The 17,804-nt window shown below is 41.7% G+C and overlaps 1 protein-coding gene across 2 annotated transcripts in view; it reads left to right on the top strand.

Annotated features, from left to right (window-relative positions):
* Positions 1-17,804, top strand: part of SMCHD1 (structural maintenance of chromosomes flexible hinge domain containing 1) — a 214,373-nt gene that overhangs the window by 149,901 nt on the left and 46,668 nt on the right. For both annotated transcript variants that reach the window (XM_068237225.1, XM_068237226.1), the window contains exons 32-38: positions 1,924-2,081; positions 4,756-4,871; positions 6,904-6,965; positions 7,246-7,333; positions 7,419-7,550; positions 9,100-9,252; positions 17,174-17,309. In XM_068237225.1, the coding sequence (XP_068093326.1) occupies positions 1,924-2,081; positions 4,756-4,871; positions 6,904-6,965; positions 7,246-7,333; positions 7,419-7,550; positions 9,100-9,252; positions 17,174-17,309 (845 nt within the window). The remainder of the gene's footprint in view (positions 1-1,923; positions 2,082-4,755; positions 4,872-6,903; positions 6,966-7,245; positions 7,334-7,418; positions 7,551-9,099; positions 9,253-17,173; positions 17,310-17,804) is intronic.

Genomic DNA, 17,804 nt, shown 5'->3' with positions numbered 1-17,804 from the left:
TGGGACCGGGTCGGAGCTCAGCTGCGGCGAGGGAGGTCCTGGGAGCTTGGGGCTGGAGGAAGCCCCCGGTAAGTACCACTCATTTTAGTATATGTGCCCTGATGACTCCTTTAAGACAAACCATCACTGTATTATAGTAAAAGGAAAGGGAGTTTGTGGGCCTACTTTCTACTTCCTATAAAGATGGCCAGTAACAATACAATTTCGCAGACGACCGATCGATGGTCAATTGGAAATCATTGTTCAGGCCACTAACGGAAGAAAAACTGGTAACCAATCCAATCAGATTGATGGAACCAATCTGAAAAACGCCCCAAAAATGCCTGTGTAAATATTGCTGATAACGAGACAGGCCTGTTAAAGATAAACTTAAAGGACTCACAAGACCACAAAATAAATGTAGTTTTAATTACCTGGAGCTTCTTCCAGCCCCTAGAAGTCATTTGGGTCCCTCACTGCAGCTTCGGTCAGATCTGGGCTCCCACTGGCAGCCTTTAAAGGAGTCATCAATCAAAACAAGTCATGGGGGGTATGGCAAAAGTGGGCTCAGGTAGAGATGGAAGATTGCAGAGTACATTAGGCACTCACACTTGTTAAGGGCTCTTTCACACCTGAGCCCCTTTTCAGCGTGTTAAAGCAAAGTCTATACATTGCGTTAATCAAGGTAAAAGGTAAGTCCATAGACTTTCATTTTACCTTTCACACCCGACGCTGCGTTTCGATGCGTTGTGGTATGACACACCCGGGAGCTGTTTCTCGTCGGGAATCGGCGGTTTCCCGTCGGGTTAATTAATACTACCGCCGCTACTCAACGTCGCACCGCAAATTCCCGACGCAGGCTAGTCAACGCGTGCAGGAGAACGGCTCCTGCGCGCATTGTATGATGTGAAAGGAGCCTAAGGAGACACATTTTGTTTTCCAAGAGGCAGAGACATATGCATACTTTAGGTCCACTAAGGGCCTGAGGCCACTAACGCAGTTGTGTCCGCTTTTCTGCATCTGTAACATTGATGTGTAACTGAAAAGCGGACACAACTTGCTTTAGTGAGCTCAGGCCCTTAGTATGATTATATTCCCAAAACTAATCTTTTCTGCTGGCGTGACCAACCCAAAACCTGTCAGTAATGTCAGATTTCTACTACTTACTGTAAGTAACAGCAACATAGGAGAAAAGTAATTTATGGCTCATTTTACTCTGGAAGAAACGTACTTCTTATTTGTATATGTTTACATGTATTTTAAATTTTAAGATTTTCACGACAGAGGTCCTTTAGTTTAGCCTGTGTAATTCCCCCTCATTTGTGTCTAATCACTAGTTGTAATTTGATCTCCCCCTGTGTCACATGACTGCCTATGGCAGATAAGCCCATTTAAGAGTACAAGCTGTAAATGATCTGTCTGCTTCCATGAATCAGGAAGTAGAAACTGCAGATTTATTTTAGGAATTTGTATCAGCTGTAACAAAGAAATGTTTTTTTGTTTAAAGGTTATTATGTTTAAAGCAAAGACGAGTTCTGAGTTCAGGTCCGCTTTAAAGTGTAAATTAAAAATATGGGACCGCAGGAAAAATGTATTGACCATTTGTGCTACACATCCAATTAATTATCTCATAAGTTTATTTTACAATATTTCTGTTACTACCTGATTATTTTTCATTCTGCTTAATAATTGCATTTTTCTAGAAGACAGAATACTGTCTATCAGACTTTCTCTGAAGCAATCATAAAACATAATTTATTTGTTGAAAATGTAATTGATGCAAGCCTTTCTTTGAACGCAATCCTGGAGTAAATAGAAATCCTCTTGCATCTCCTATAGTAAACCCCAAGTATGCATTGCTCATTATTAATCTGTTCTTGTACCCTAATTCTCGTTTCTTCTCAGGCATGTTTAAATCAAAAGATGTCCTTTTCTTCTTTTTAGGGGAGTTTATTCCTTGCAGTTCAAAGCAATTCATCACAAAAGTACCCTGGAAAGTGCTCCTGTGAAAGTAAAAGTTGTGGCAGACCCCGATAAACCTTTTTCTGTTTCCGTTAAGTTTGATAAAGGTGAAGAATTTGCAGCTGGCAATGTTTTTCCAGGTAAGTGTTAGTGCTTTAAGTTCTGTGTTTCTGTAGTACTGCAGATATAAAAGTATGTATTATCTGTCTTTTATGGCTCTGGTCTGTTTTGGGAGTCTATCCACATTGCATTTTTTTCTTCCCAGACTATTCCAGAATAGCTTTTCTAAATACAAGTGTAAAGGGGCCCATACACTTATACTATTTCCCGCCGATATACAGCAGATTCGATCACTGTGATCGAATCTGCTATGAAATCGTTACGCAAACGCTGACCGAATGATCAGTTTCCGTCCGAAAACGGTCGTTCACATCGATTTCGCTCGATCGCCGGCGGGTCAGGAGTGCGTCGATAGCGGCGCCCTCTACTGTTTAAACTTCCCCGAACGGGAAGTAAAGTGAAGCTGGAGCCCAGAGCGGAGAAGAAGCCAGCGGTGACTGGGGGACTTGCGCCGGCCGGATCAGGTAATGTATGCAGGGGGGGCGCAGGGGCAGCTCCACAGATTAACGTTTTATCTTAACGTTTTATTTAATTTGCTAGAATTTATATGAACATACAAGAAACATAAGACACATCATTCTGGGATGATTTCACTAGTTGCTCCTTGGCATCTTCAAACAGGAACCTAAAGGGTTAATGTCTGAAGGGCTGCAAGATAAATCTATTTTGTGCAACAATTTGGACCTCAAGAGACTATCCAAGTACGTAGAGCAGATGCCGGTGCCAATCCTCCACATAGATACACCACTTCTGCTGCCACACAGTGCCATATCACTAACAGAAGGAGGCACAGTACTCGCTTGAACTTGCATTCAATTGTCACGCACATTACATGTTACGGGCAGAGCCCTTCATCACCTGATGATGGGCTCTGTCCGTAACATGTAGTGTGCGTGACATGCAAAAAATGGAACACCAGTTGAAATCTTTTTTTTGCTGGTTCTCTCCTCTGCTGCCTGGGGGATAGAGAAACTTGTCCCTCCCGAGAACATGTCTGTGCCAATAGAGAGAGAGTAGCAGGAGGGGGGCTCTTCCTATTGACTCTCTGATTCAGTCAGTCATGTATTATCGCAAACTGAAGCTGGTTTCCGACACATCAGAGCTGGAGGTAAATACTTAACATGAGACTGGGCTTTACTGCATGCTCTAATCTTAGGCAGGGGTCACACTTATCGGCTTTCGTACGCGTTTTCTGCACAGAAAAAATGACTTCAACTGAGAACTCGTGTTAATCAATAAGCAAGGTCACACTTTAATGCAGATTTCGCACGCAGAAAAAAAACTGACATCTTGCGCAATTTGTCAGTTTTCTCTATAAATTACATTAGCTGCTGTAAGGCAGGGGTCACACTTGTCTTTCAGTTTTCTGCAAAGTGTAGAAAACTGAAAGACAAGTGTGACCCCTGCCTTAAAGAATTGACATTAACTGACGTGTTAAGATATTTACCGCACAAGTCTGTAAATTACCTCACTGGTTGCTAATTTTAGCAGTAACGGCCTTTATGACTAGAAATTTCGATAAATGCTCAGTAAAATTAGCTGTTGTCTGCATAACTGCATGCGGTAATTCTTTATGAATTGAAGATTGTGTTGCAGGATGGACTGTTACAGAAAGTAACAGTCAAGTGTTTGTAAACTCCAGACTAAACAGGTGGTTTTTAAGTTTGGGCTTAAAGGGGCACTATGGCGAAAAATTGTAAAAAAATAAGAAATATGTTTTTTCCACAGTAAAATGAGCCATAAATTCCTTTTCTCCTATGTTGCTGTCACTTACAGTAGGTAGTAGAAATTTAACAGAAGTGACAGGTTTTGGACTAGTCAATCTCTTTATAGAGGATTCTCAGCAAGGCTTTTATTCTTTATAAAGATATTCCCTAAAAAGGATTTAAGCAACGATGCTGGCCAGCTTCCCTGCTCCCTACACAGTTTTTTGGCAGTTGGACAGAGCAACTGCCATTCACGAAGTGCTTTTGAAAATAAATAAATCCCTGAGAATCCCCTATGAAGAGATGAACTAGTCCAAAACCTGTCACTTCTGTCAGATTTCTACTACCTACTGTAAGTGGCAGCAACATAGGAGAAAAGGAATTTATGGCTCATTTACTCTAGAAAATACGTACTTCTTATTTGTATATGGTTGCTTATACTTAAAATTTTCCATTTTTTCGTCATAGTGCCCCTTTAAATGCTTTCAGGGATAGAAATGTCCTGAATGGATGTGGCAAGGACTTCCTAACTTTAGGGGCAGCATGACAGAAGGCTTTAAAGCGGACTTTGAGGGTGATCAAGTTATTAGATCTTTTTAATCAAAGATTGTGAGAGGTGTGATGCAGTTGCTTCGAATCCTTCAGATATCCAGAGGCCAGATTGTGTAAAGGTTGAATGTTAATAGGTCAGTCTTGTAGAGGATTCTCCCTTTCACTTCTAGCCAGTGAAGTGAGTGAAGGATGTGATGAAGGCATGAACTAGGGTTGGAAGTTCCCCTGGAAGTATAAGGTGCCTCATTTTTGCAGTGAAAAAAGAAATGGCAGCAGAGATTTGATTACTGAGGTTCAGTTCCCTATCAAACTCTACTTGTTAGTATTTCTACACATAGAAAAAATGTTTTCTTTGAACTTTTTGAAAACCTGGAATGAAATCTGTAACACAACGGTAAACGTTTATTGGCTTAGTAGTTCCTTTTTACTCACTTAGATTTCGTGGTAAGCATTTTGTCAGAAGAGGGAGACATTATTAAGAATCTCAATACGGCTAACTGCTCCATGAAGATGTGGAAGTCTCAGACAAAAGGCGGAAAACCTCCGGCTACGGTGCGTATATACTATGTGTGCATTCTGAACTTGAAAGAACATTAATTGTTGCATATTTGATGGATTTAAAGTACCACTATCGTGAAAAATTGTAAAATTTACATACTTACAAGAAATACATTCCTCCCAGTTTAAAATGCACTATAAATTACTTTTGTCCATTTTTGCTTACAATAGGCTGTAAAAAAAAAAAAAGAGACAGTTTTGATAGGTTTTGGACTCGTCCATCTCCTCATGAGAGATTCTCACTATCTCCTTTATTATTTCCATAAGCAATGCCTGTAAAGGATCTATACAAAAGATGTCAGCCAGCCTCCATGTTCGCTTGCACATTGTTTTGGCCATTTGACTGAGCTAATAAAGGAAACTTTTGGACTAGTCCAAAACCTGTCAGCACTGTCAGCTTTTCACTGCCTACTCAATTTCTAGGTTGAATTGCACCCAGGGCCAGGGTGTAAAAATGTTGCGAAGGCGACAATCCTTGTTTGTGTCTGCACATCATAGTGCCCTTATCATCTCCCTTTCTTTCTCACCTCGTGAGTGGAAAAGCAGGGTAACGTCTAGGTTGCTGTGTGCACAGTTTGTTCACACATTACCAACCTCACGATAAGTTGGTTTTTGTGTAATTTTACTAAAAACGTCTTTAACTGGACCGGATCCATAATGCAATAAAGGTGTATGTATTTTACCTTCCTTTTATGGCAAACCTGACCTGAACTTTCCTTTACTCTTTAATCTCTGCCAGCCATGTTCAGCATACCCAAATAACAATGCTTTAGGCCCGTTACACATCTAACAACGCGTGCAGGAGCCGTTCTCCTGAACGCATTTTACTAGCCTGCGGCTGTCGTCGGTAACCTGTGGTGCGATGCTGAGTAGCGGCGGTAGTATCAATTAACCTGACAGGGAAACGTCGATTCCCGACAATAAAATGCGCTGGGATGCGTCGTACCGCAACGCATCGAAGCGCAGCGTCTGGTGTGAAAGGTAAAATGAAAGTCTATGGACTTCCCTTTTACCTTGTTTAACGCAAAGTATAGACTTTGCGTTAAAACGCAGAAAGAGGGCTCTGGTGTGAAAGAGCCCTTACTATTACCTAGTGTCATCTAACCTTGTTGACAAGAGCTGCAGAATGTATTGTATCTGTATCCTGTTCTCTACCACTTTGCTTTCTGTAAATTCTGAAAAGGACAATAAAGCTACAGTAGTCCACTGTTTTTGAACATTTGACATATGAACAACCAGCAGTTTGCAATAACATCACTTCAGCAACTAAGGCGTTGGGACTGAGACCGGGGAGAGCATCCTAGAGCAGCGTGAGACATTGTTAACATTGAGACCAGGACATAGGGATGTAATGAAGAACAAAATGGCATGGTATCCTTCCCACTCTTAGTAATCAATGCAGCTATTCCCTCGTTAGTAACAAACTGTGGCCAGTATTGGGCTCCCTCTCAGTAACCAATTGTGACCAGAATACTGTAGCTCCCCCACACCTTAGTAACCAGTTTAGTGGCCAGTATTGTACCCCCTCATCTCCGCAGCAGTAGCAGAGTGCTCCGCATGCAGTCCCCCCAGTAGCAGTGGAGGACTTTATATGCCCCCTCCTCTTAGTGATTATTATTGGGCACTGGGAATTATTTCGTTGTTGTTCACCCCCTCCCCCTCCTCCTTTTCCTTCCTTTGGCTGCGCATCCTCTCATCTCCTCTTCATTCGGGCCAATGACAGTAAATGCACACTCACCTTCCCAAGTAAAGAAGAGATTAGAGGATCCAGCGGTGAAAGAGGTATGTCTGCGCTACTACATTTTGCTCTTCATATAGGCACATGAGGGGGAGGAGAGAGACTGGTACCCTGGCAGGGGGAAAGGGGTTATTAAAGAAATACTGTCTGTGCCTACGGATAATCACTAAGGGGGAGTGGGGGAGGGTGTATACTAATGAATTGTACTGAATAACATGTTTCCATACCATTATTGTCATGTGATTTTTCTATATAGTTAATATTGCAAACCTTTTGTTTTACATACAGGCAACAGTATATTATTGTAATAAGCCTAGAGATGGGGACAAAGATGACTGCTTTTACTTTAGGTAAGTGTTGTACTCATATTTCCGAGTTCTCCCCAGTATTTTTTCCCAGTCAGGTGGCGTGAAAAATTAGCCGGGTTGGAGCGGGACAGGGAAATACAGAGCAGGTGCTTCCATGGGAGAAAACTGGGCAATTACCCAGGGCCCCAGAGCTGGCTGACAGGCCCCTAAGTCTCCCCTCAGTTGCAGTGCAGCTCATCCCCCAATATGTTTTACTCTGTAAAGATCTTTGTAAATAGAAAACATGTTAAATATTTAAACTGATTAATATTTCTGGTTGTAGGGACAAAATTATTCCAGAGCGCGTTGAGAAGTACTGCATCCAGTTTATGTACATGACTGAGAAGGCCAATGTACTGTACAGTGAGCAGGTCTGTCATCTTTTGTGCTTTTCTTCTCTATTTTAGCACCCTTCTGTTGAGTTTGAGAACTAAAATATATATTTTCCTTTTTAAGTTTTTAATAAATGTTGTGCCCAACAAACCCGTGAAGTTGATACCACTACCTCAACCTGCCACTCCAACAGTATCAAATGTAAAACCAGAGGAGGGTCGTACACTTGTGAAGAATCTATGGCTCAAAACTGTGGTAAGGATTTACATTTAAAACTGAGCAACTGTGCATTGTAACATCAAGGTTGGACAAATACTTTCACATAGGGGGTATGTCTAATTTTTTTTTTTTTTTTTGTCCAATCCGTGTATTCCACCAGCAGACTGGAAACATGGGCACAGGAAGTCAGTCATTTGTTTGTTGTCTTCTGTGTGAATGGAAATTATTGTTTATCTGATTCTAAATAGCCGTTCCAAAGTGCTGAGTTTCCGGTGTCTAGATTTATCTCTTGTTCTAGAAGAGCTATATAAACATAGTTGAAAACTATGCCTGTCCATACTCGTCAGTTTTTTTTTTTTGTGCCTTTGTTTGCATAGGAAAACTGAGAACCAATGTTAATCAATGGGCTAGTTCCCACTTGAATGCATTTTTCACATGCAGAAAAACAATGCAAAACTGTCAGACAACTCATGCAGAAACACTGACAAGTGGAGACAGGCCCTTAGGCTTTGTTCACATTGCGTTCAGCTCGCGTGTCTGTCTGCGGTGGTTTTTTTCCGTGTTTTTAAAGCGTTTTCCGGTGATTTTTCAGCGCGTTCACTCGTTTTTGTGTGCGTTTTTGTAAACGCTTTTGCAGAGCGCTTCCGTCTTTTGATCCGGAAAAAATAAATACAATGTTTTAAATAAAAAAAAAGGCTCACGCAATTGCTTGCCAAAGCGATTTTGTGAGCGTTTTACGTTTTTCATATACCTTCCATTGAGGCAAATCGCCTCAAAATGGCCCAAGCACCGCTTTTCAAAGCGGATCGCAAACGAACTGCTCGGATATGGACCTTCTCATAGAATCATTGCACAAGCGCTTTCAGGGCTATTTTTAAAATCGCCTGCGCTTAAAATTTTACAAAAACTCCTATAATGTAAACATTATACAGGCCTTACAGATGGTAGCTGCTGACCAATGGGAGCAAATTAGTAGGGGATAAAAGGCAGGATACAATGTATGACTTGGCTGATTCACTCTTCCCATACATTTCTGTCATTTTGACATATGACATTTTGCCGTGGGTATAAACTTTTAGTACAAACTGGGTATAAACTGATATGGGAGACCTTTCATTAATACAAACCGAGATGTTTCTTGACAAAAATAAAGCATCCCAATGGATCAGGTTTTTGGTCAAGTTTTAGCTGAGCAAGCAAGTAGTACAAACGGTCTGAAAAATGTGAAATTTCATTCTGTGGGAACAAGTAAAAAAAAAGTTTTTAAAAAAAATACCTTGTCATTTTTGAGAATGTATTTAAAAAAAAATGTAAGAAAAAATGGTCTTTAAACTAGTAAAATGACATTTTGTGGTGGTACACTGAGGGCACAGTGGGTCAGGGGAGATCCTGGGGGGGGGGGGGGGGGGGGGAAGGGGGGCACAGATGCAGTACTGGGGACAGGGAGGCTAAGAATGAACCTACAGTCCCTATCTCACTTGTTAACCAGGTACTACCTGTGCTTGCCTGCCTGTATAGTAACTTTAATTGTTGAGACTCAGTTGCCACCATTTTCTTTTATGTTGTTTGTTTTTTACATTATTAGGATCAGCACAACAATGTGTCTGGTGCCAATTTAAGTGGAAAAGTCGTCGCCAAGATAATGTGTTCTGAAAAGGATGAGAAAGAGATACCAGTGTTTGACTCCGGTACTGACACCATGGAGTTTCCATTTAATAATGGATCTGCTGACATTCCTGTAAGTATACATCTGTTTTTCTGTATCACCATGGTGTATGATGATGATCTATTCTGACTAATATTTACACATTTCCAAAGTTTCCCACCTCTCCCAGTACACACAACCCAAGCTTGGTTTTTCTTCAAAAAAGAGAAAGCAAAATGTCTGGCACTGTAGCTTTAATGTGGTGGCAGCAGGTGTACAAACATAAGTGACACAAAAACAAAGTCCGTGGAAAAGATGGTACTTATAGTGCTTTGCTGAGGTGGGGAGGCAACTGTGGGCGCCAGTGGGTGCACGGCCTTACGACCGTTTCGCAATGGGATGAGCCTTGCTTCTTCGGAGGCTAATCATGCACAATGTGCTGGGTGGAAGAGGCCATTTAAATCGCCTGCTTCCATGTAGAGTCCCACCTACCTGTCCTTTGTGACGTGGGGCCAAACTATTGGGTGTAGCAGAAGCGTCATCGCAGGCGGTGCTATGCGTCACCGAGTATCAAGGACGCGTATGATCACGGAGCAGAGAGGTGTTGCTATGGCAACCCAAGCTGCCCCCAAGCAGCGTAGCGAGCGGCAGCCTCAGCTGTCAACCAATAAGCGGGAGGGAGGCGGGTGCGCGGGGACGCATCTCGGCTGCCAGGCAACCAAAAGTAAATAAACATTGTGCAGCGCTGCTAGTCTGACCCGCACTGCAACTCGAGTCTCATGGACGATCTCTTCGCCATGAGACTCGAGTTGCAGTGCGGGGCAGACCAGCAGCGCTGCGCAATGTTTATTTAGTTTTGGTCTGGTCCTGGAATCCTAAGGAAGAGAAGGCAGAATTTTAACCACTTAAGTCTATCTGGACACTGATATATCCGTCCAGATAGACTCTGCTGCTGCCACTGAGCCGTGCGCGCGATGACGCGTGCTCCCGTCGACTGCCGTCGTCCCCGAGATCAATGAATGGGAATTTAGTTCCCATTTATTGATTGAAGTAACCCGCAGAAAAAACTATGGCCTCTTATCAGAGGCTGTGGTCTTTCTGCAGAAAAAAGGTTTCCCATCCTAATGCTGGGGATACACGGTACGTTTCTGTACTGTGTATCGACCAGCTGATCCGACCAGCTGATAATATTCAGCTGGCCCGATCAAGCTGCTCGACCCGCGCCCGCTCGATTCCCACCGGCGGACAATGGAAGGGAATCGAGCGGCTGATAAGCAGGGCTGTGGAGTCGGAGCAATTTTGGGTGCCTGGAGTCGGGAAAAAATGCACCGACTCCGACTCTGACTCCTAATGAATTTGTAACTGTAATTAAAATAGAAAATATGATAAAATGTTCTATTTCTCAGATAATAGTCATTCAAAATAATGTATATATACCGTATAGATACAGTAATAGCTGTGCTCAGTCCACAAAAATGAAATAAACCAATCAAAATTAGTTACTTGTGCTGCTTCAATAAAGCAGTCCCTGTATTTTTAAAGTCAGATATACATATCTGATTGTGACTGTATATATGATATGTACACAGGAATCTCTTATATATACTAAATAACATCTATGCTGTAAGAATAAAGCCTGATGTGTAGCCGTGTCACTAATAGAGATGGTCAATGAGATGGAAATAATTCTGCATTGATGCTGATTTATGCAAATGTATGCACTCCCTTTGCTCATGAAATCAAATAATTTGATATGTTAAAATTTGGTTTGATGACTACAAATTAAAGGGTACCTGAGGCAAATGAAAAGTAAAGTTTTATTTTTATACATACCTGTGGTTTCCTTCAGCCCCCTTCAGGCCAATCAGTCCCTCGCTGTCCTCCTCTACCACCTGGATCTTCTGCTATGAGTCCTGGTAATTCAGCCAGTCAGTGCAGTCCAGCCACGTGCCGCTCGCACAGCCATGAATATTCTGCACCTGCGCAATAGTGCTGCGCATGTGTAGTACGCTTCCGGCGGCAGAGTGTGTGCATGCGCACTACACCAGACTGGCTCAAGTACCTGGACTCATAGCAGAAGATGCAGGTGGTGGAGGAGGACAACGAGGGACTGATTAGCCTGAAGGAGGCTGGAGGAAGCCCCAAGTATGTATAAAACTTTAATTTCATCTGTCTCAGGTTTACTTTGTTACACAGTAGTACTATACTCTACATATGGGGCAGCACGGTGGCATAGTGGTTAGCGCTCTTGCCTTGCAACACTGGGTTCCTGGTTCGAATCCCAGCAAGGTCAACATCTGCAAGTAGTTTGTACAGGATCTTCTCAAAAAATTAGCATATTGTGATAAAGTTCATTATTTTCTATAATGTACTGATAAACATTAGACTTTCATATATTTTAGATTCAAATACACACAACTGAAGTAGTTCAAGCCTTTTATTGTTTTAATATTGATGATTTTGCCATACAGCTTATAAAAACCCAAATTTCCTATCTCAAAAAATTAGCATATTTCATCCGACCAATAAAAGAAAAGTGTTTTTAAAACAAAAAAAGTCAACCCTTTCAAATAATTATGTTCAGTTATGCACTCAATACTTGGTGGAGAATCTTTTTGCAGAAATGACTTCTTCAATGCGGTGTGGCATGGAGGCAATCAGCCTGTGGCTACGCTCAGGTGTTATGGAGGCCCAGGATCCTTCGATAGCGGCCTTAAGCTCATCCAGAGTGTTGGGCCTTGCGTCTCTCAACTTTCTCTTCACAATATCCCACAGATTCTCTATGGGGTTCAGGTCAGGAGAGTTGGCAGGCCAATTGAGCACAGTAATACTATGGTCAGTAAACCATTTACCAGTGGTTTTGGCACTGTGAGCAGGTGCCAGGTCGCACTGAAAAATTAAATCTTCATCTCCATAAAGCTTTTTTAGCAGATGGAAGCATGAAACCCCCTTTTGAACCAGAAACAGCGGCAGAAGCGCCTGACCTGGGCTACAGAGAATCAGCACTGGACTGTTGTTCAGTGGTACAAAGTACTTTTTTCGGATGAAAGCAACTTTTGCATGTCATTCGGAAATCAAGGTGCCAGTGTCTGGAGGAAGACTGGGGAGAGGGAAATGCCAAAATGCCTAAAGTCCAGTGTCAAGTACCCACAGTCAGTGATGGTCTGGGGTGCCATGTCAGCTGCTGGTGTTGGTCCACTGTGTTTTATCAAGGGCCGGGTCAATGCAGCTAGCTATCAGGAGATATTGAAGCACTTCATGCGTCCATCTGCGGAAAAGCTTTATGGAGATGAAGATTTCATTTTTCAGCACGACCTGGCACCTGCTCACAGTGCCAAAACCACTGGTAAATGGTTTACTGACCATGGTATTACTGTGCTCAATTGGCCTGCCAACTCTCCTGACAAGAACCCCATAGAAAATGTGTGGGATATTGTGAAGAGAAAGTTGAGACACAAGACCCAACACTCTGGATGAGCTTAAGGCCGCTATCGAAGCATCCTGGGCCTCCATAACACCTGAGCAGTGCCACAGGCTGATTGCCTCCATGCCACGCCGCATTGAAGCAGTCATTTCTGCAAAAGGATTCCCGACCAAGTATTGAGTGCATAACTGAACATAATTATTTGAAGGTTGACTTTGTTTGTTTTAAAAACACTTTTCTTTTATTGGTCGGATGAAATATGCTAATTTTTTGAGATAGGAAATTTGGGTTTTCATGAGCTGTATGCCAAAATCATCAATATTAAAACAATAAAAGGCCTGAACTACTTCAGTTGTGTGTATTTGAGTCTAAAATATATGAAAGTGTAAGTTTCACCAGTACATTACAGAAAATAATGAACTTTATCAAATATGCTAATTTTTTGAGAAGATCCTGTATGTTCTCCCCGTGTCTGCGTGGGTTTTCTTCGGGCACTCCGGTTTCCTCCCACATTCCAAAAACATACAGATAAGTTAATTGGCTTCCCCCTAAATTGGCCCTAGACTATGATACATGCACTACACGGTACATGCATAGACATATGACTATGGTAGGAACTAGATTGTGTTAGAGAAGAGACATTATATACTCTGTACAGCGCTGCATAATATGTTGGCGCTATATAAATACTTAAATAAATAAATAAATATGCATTCCCCACAGAGCTGCAGGGAATCCACTGAGACTGTTGTGCACATTGAACACAGAGGTGTTGTCTATCACCCATAAACCTGGTTCAGATTGTGCATGAAGAATGTGTAATAGAGGAAGAATCCCCTTATTCACCTGCAGAGTACCTGCACATCACTCTTATGCTCAGCACACACCATACAATCTTGGCTGTACAGATTTACCAAATCTCTTTAGTATAAGGGCCAACAGATTGAAAATACCTTGAATGATTGATTGAATAAGCTCTTATACTACATGAAAGTGGTAAGATTGAACAACCAAGATTGTATGGTGTGTGTTGAGCCTTACATGTACCCACAGTTACATTGCCTAGGGCCTGATCCATGTTCAGATTGTGCATGAAGAATGTGTAATAGAGGAAGAATCTCCTCATTCCCCTGCAGAGTACCTGCACATCATTCTTACATGCACCCACAGTTACATCGCCTAGGGCCTGATAGATGTAAGTACTCTTACCAAGGACTAGTTTTAGTCTAAAGGGAATAAATATAGTAGTCTACATCTCCTTCTCACTTCAGTTGTCTTGTAAAATTCCTAAGCGTTGGCAGTTAAGAGACGAATTTCACGTTACATACTTTTAATCAACAGAATTGTAATGTGCAAATTAGAGGAATCGGAGGAATCCTAAACTGAGGAGTCGGTAGATTTTTGGACCGACTCCACAGCCCTGCTGATAAGGACCGCCATCGGGGACGAGCGGGAATCGATCCGCGGGGACGCGGCGGGGGTCGATCCGGCGGCTAATTGACCACCCGATCGACCCATGTATGCCCAGCATTATGCTTCCTGGAAGCGAGATTGTTAGCTTTCAGGACTTAACTGTGGCCATCTTGTGGCCAAATAGTAAAACTACACCCACATACATTTTTTATTAAATAAATACATATTACATTACCTCCCACACCAAAAATTACCCAAATAAAAATTTTAATAAAAAAAAAAATTATTATTAAAGATATTTTTTAAGTTATAAGCTTGTAAATAGTGATGGACGCAAATTGGAAAAAATGCACCTTTATTTCCAAATAAAATATTGGTGCCATAAATTGATGATAGGGACATAATTTAAACGGTGTAATAACCGGGACAAATGGACAAATAAAATACATGGGTTTTAATTACGGTAGCATGTATTAATTTCACACTGTAATGGCCAAAAACTGAGAAGAAATGATTTTTTTTTTCCATTTCTTTCGTAATCTGTTAACCTGTTAAAATGGATTTAGAATAAAATAATTCTTTTACAAATATTTTTATTAAAGATAGCATAATAAAGTACAACTTTGCTTATGAAAATTTCCAATAAAGTACGGAGCATATGAGTTTCAAAATTGTCATCTTTTAACAGAACTATTAAACTATACTTAGCTCTAATGTAAATATCTTGCTATATAAAAATAACAAGGACCATCCGAGCTTATTCCATTCAAAACTACAATATTAACAGTGCAGAATAAAATAATTCTTAGCAAAATGTACCACCCAAAGAAAGCCTAAATGGTGGCGCAAAAAAACAAGATATAGATCATTTCAGTGTGATAAGTAGTGATAAAGTTATTGGCGAATGAATGGGAAGTGAAAGTTGCTCGGATGCATAAGGTGAACAACACTGTAGGCTGAAGTGGTTAAATATGTTTTAACTGGTTAATTTTAATTGTAGAAGTTGTTTTTCAGAAGATCAGAAGACCAAGGGTTTGTTTTACAGCTTACAGTGTTTTCTTCAATTGTAGGAACTACTGTTATCCAGCATTTTTACTTTCTCTTTCACAAAGCAGTACACAATCGCACTGCTTCCACTGAGGTAGTGTGGACTCTAACCTAAGTCGTCAGCACACATATGCAAATTCAAAGCTTTCTAAGTTTACACACGCCCATTACGCATCTGTATCCTTGTAGCCATGCCATGCACAGCGATGGGGATTCGGACACGTTGTTCAGCGTTTCGGAATTTTTTCACACACATGATTGATTTCAATAGGCTGCGTTTGTGCGCCTGTGTATTTGTGAAGTTGGGCATAAACAACCCCCATAGAAAACAATAAAAAAAAAAATCATTCTGCTTCACTTACTGCTCTGCTAATGGCTCAGGAACTCCTCTTGGCTGCAGCTAGTACATTCAAAATGAATGTTAGTTACCTTAAGCAATTGCTTTAATTGTTGAAAGCAAACCTGAAGCGGAAAAATATGAGTTGTATACATAGTACAACTCATTAGTAGCAAAGCGTTTCATACTTTTATTTTCAGTTATGTCTTTTTTTTTTATAGAACATTGCATCATTTTGTCATATTTGCAGTTTACAAACCACACTGTGTATTTAAACTATAAATCAGCAGAGCTAATGCCCTTTGAACTTTCCTGCAGTAAAATCTTAGATGAAACTGTCTTAGTGTTTCTCTGATGCATAAGTGCTTCAGAAAACAGGACTGTCTTGACCCAAGTTGGGTGGGTCGAAGAGCTCAGAGAAGCTCTTTTGCATAGATAACTGATGTTTCTTAACTCTTCCTGTACTGGAAAACAATATGAGACTCTTTTCTTTGCTACTATTCTATTTCTTAGCTGCACTACGCATACAATTCATTATATCATAAGTTTATTTTCGCTTCAGGTTTGCTTTAAACGGCTTTACTTGGCATTGACAGATGCAGGTAATATCTAATCTTAAATGTAGCACTCACTGCATAGTTCATGGTTAACAACCATACAAAGGTACCCTTATCTTTTAAACCTAAAACAATGAGAGCGAAAGGATCTTTTACTTACCTGGAGCCCCCTCTTCCGGCCCCCTGTAGTCCATCGGCTTCTTTGATGTTCTCCTGGGCCGATCAGCTGTGCTGCGGTGAAGTCCATAATCCAGCTGAGTTGCAGGCACTGCTCATGTGCTGTTTTGGACCACGTGCCTCTTCCATCATGCTACCGTGACTGGGAACATTCTGCACAAGCGCAGTTACAAGTCTTACAAACTGCAAGTGCACATGTGCGATCCAGGAGGTGTGCGGCTGGAACCACGCATATGCTGAGTTGCAAGCTGTATTGGGGCTCAGAGCGCAACTGCCGTGGGGAGTGGAAAGGCATCAAGGGAGCTGAGGGATTAGGAGGGCATGGTTGGTGGGTTCAAACTGGAAGAAGCCCCAGGTAAACAGCACCCAAAGCTTCAGCATCCTTGTTTTCTTGTGTCTGAACTGTAACTGGAAAGTGTCAGTGTCGGGCATAATCCGACACAGGATTGGAAAGGCTAGTCCATAGGCCTCCCCGGTCCTACTTTACCTTCCTCCGTTTCTGCGTTGGTCCCTTTTTATAATATTGAACATTAGTGTTGAATATTGCTGATGGTTGCGCTTATCTCCATGTAAGAGCGTGGCCGCACTGCGCAGGTGGAAAGTACGGCTGCACAGTAGCACAAAGCCGCTCCATGCACAAGCAGCTTTGTGGTACGTCACAGGAGCAAACCATACTGGTGTCTGCGCAGTACTGCCATACATAGAGGGGAGTGCGACTGCAAAGAGGACAAGGGTCTCATCTGGCAGCAAGTGGGTCGTGGAGAATCTGGTAAGCCTCTCTTTTGCTTTAATGTAATTTTTATTATGTAGGTTATCATATACTCAGTTTGTATTGTCTTGTGTTTCAATATCTGTTGGCTTAGAGAGACATCATGCCAAAGAACTTGGCATATGGGCAAGCACACCACAAGTGTGTAAAAGGTCTGTTCACAGCCCAGGGCTTATTTCTTGCTTAGATTGTGTGTACTGTGATTTTTTATTTTTTGAATTTCTCTTTTGTGAGCTTATATTTATGCACACTTTATAAAATATTTAACATTTTAATCTCCTCCCTTTTAGAACCTTGTTCTTGCTGAAAACAGTCCTGGAAAAGACAGCACTCAATATCTTGTACATTTCTATATTAAGTTGCCTCAGCCTAGGCCATTATCGCTGGATATTGCTCCATTTGATCTTCAATTTATGTTTTACAATGGTAAGGCGATAGAGACATGCTTACTTTGTTTTTTTCAGAGCTATTCCCTAGCCTTGTTCAATATCTTGGGACATTTCTGCTTATTAACCTCACTGAGGTTCAATTGTTGCGTCGGCGGGAGGTACATTTTTGTTTTAAATAGTGTAGCTAGCACTAGGCTAGCTACACATGTGCCCCAGGCACCGCTCTGGTCCCCCAACCCCTGCCCCCCAATCCCCCCCCCCCCCCCGATCGCCGCCAGCTATATTTACCTAGCCGCGATCCAGCGAGAACCGCAACTTCCCCGAACAGATTCTGTTGTCGCTATGGTGACAATCAGACATGACGTCTGACGTCATGACGAGCTGAGCTCGTCCATACCGCTCAGGTGGTTAAGTATCTTCATTAGAAAACATACGCTAGAAAGACGTTAGCACTGAGGGCTGTCAAGAATCTTATTCTGCATAGGCAAAGTATGGCAGAATAAGAACGAGAAACTCTCTTCTCTGAAGCCAT

Source organism: Hyperolius riggenbachi, chromosome 5 (genome assembly GCF_040937935.1).
Source record: "Hyperolius riggenbachi isolate aHypRig1 chromosome 5, aHypRig1.pri, whole genome shotgun sequence".
In the NCBI taxonomy this organism is placed as follows: Eukaryota; Metazoa; Chordata; class Amphibia; order Anura; family Hyperoliidae; genus Hyperolius; species Hyperolius riggenbachi.
Note: the sequence above shows the minus strand (reverse complement) of the source record. Positions and strands in the feature narration are given on the sequence as shown.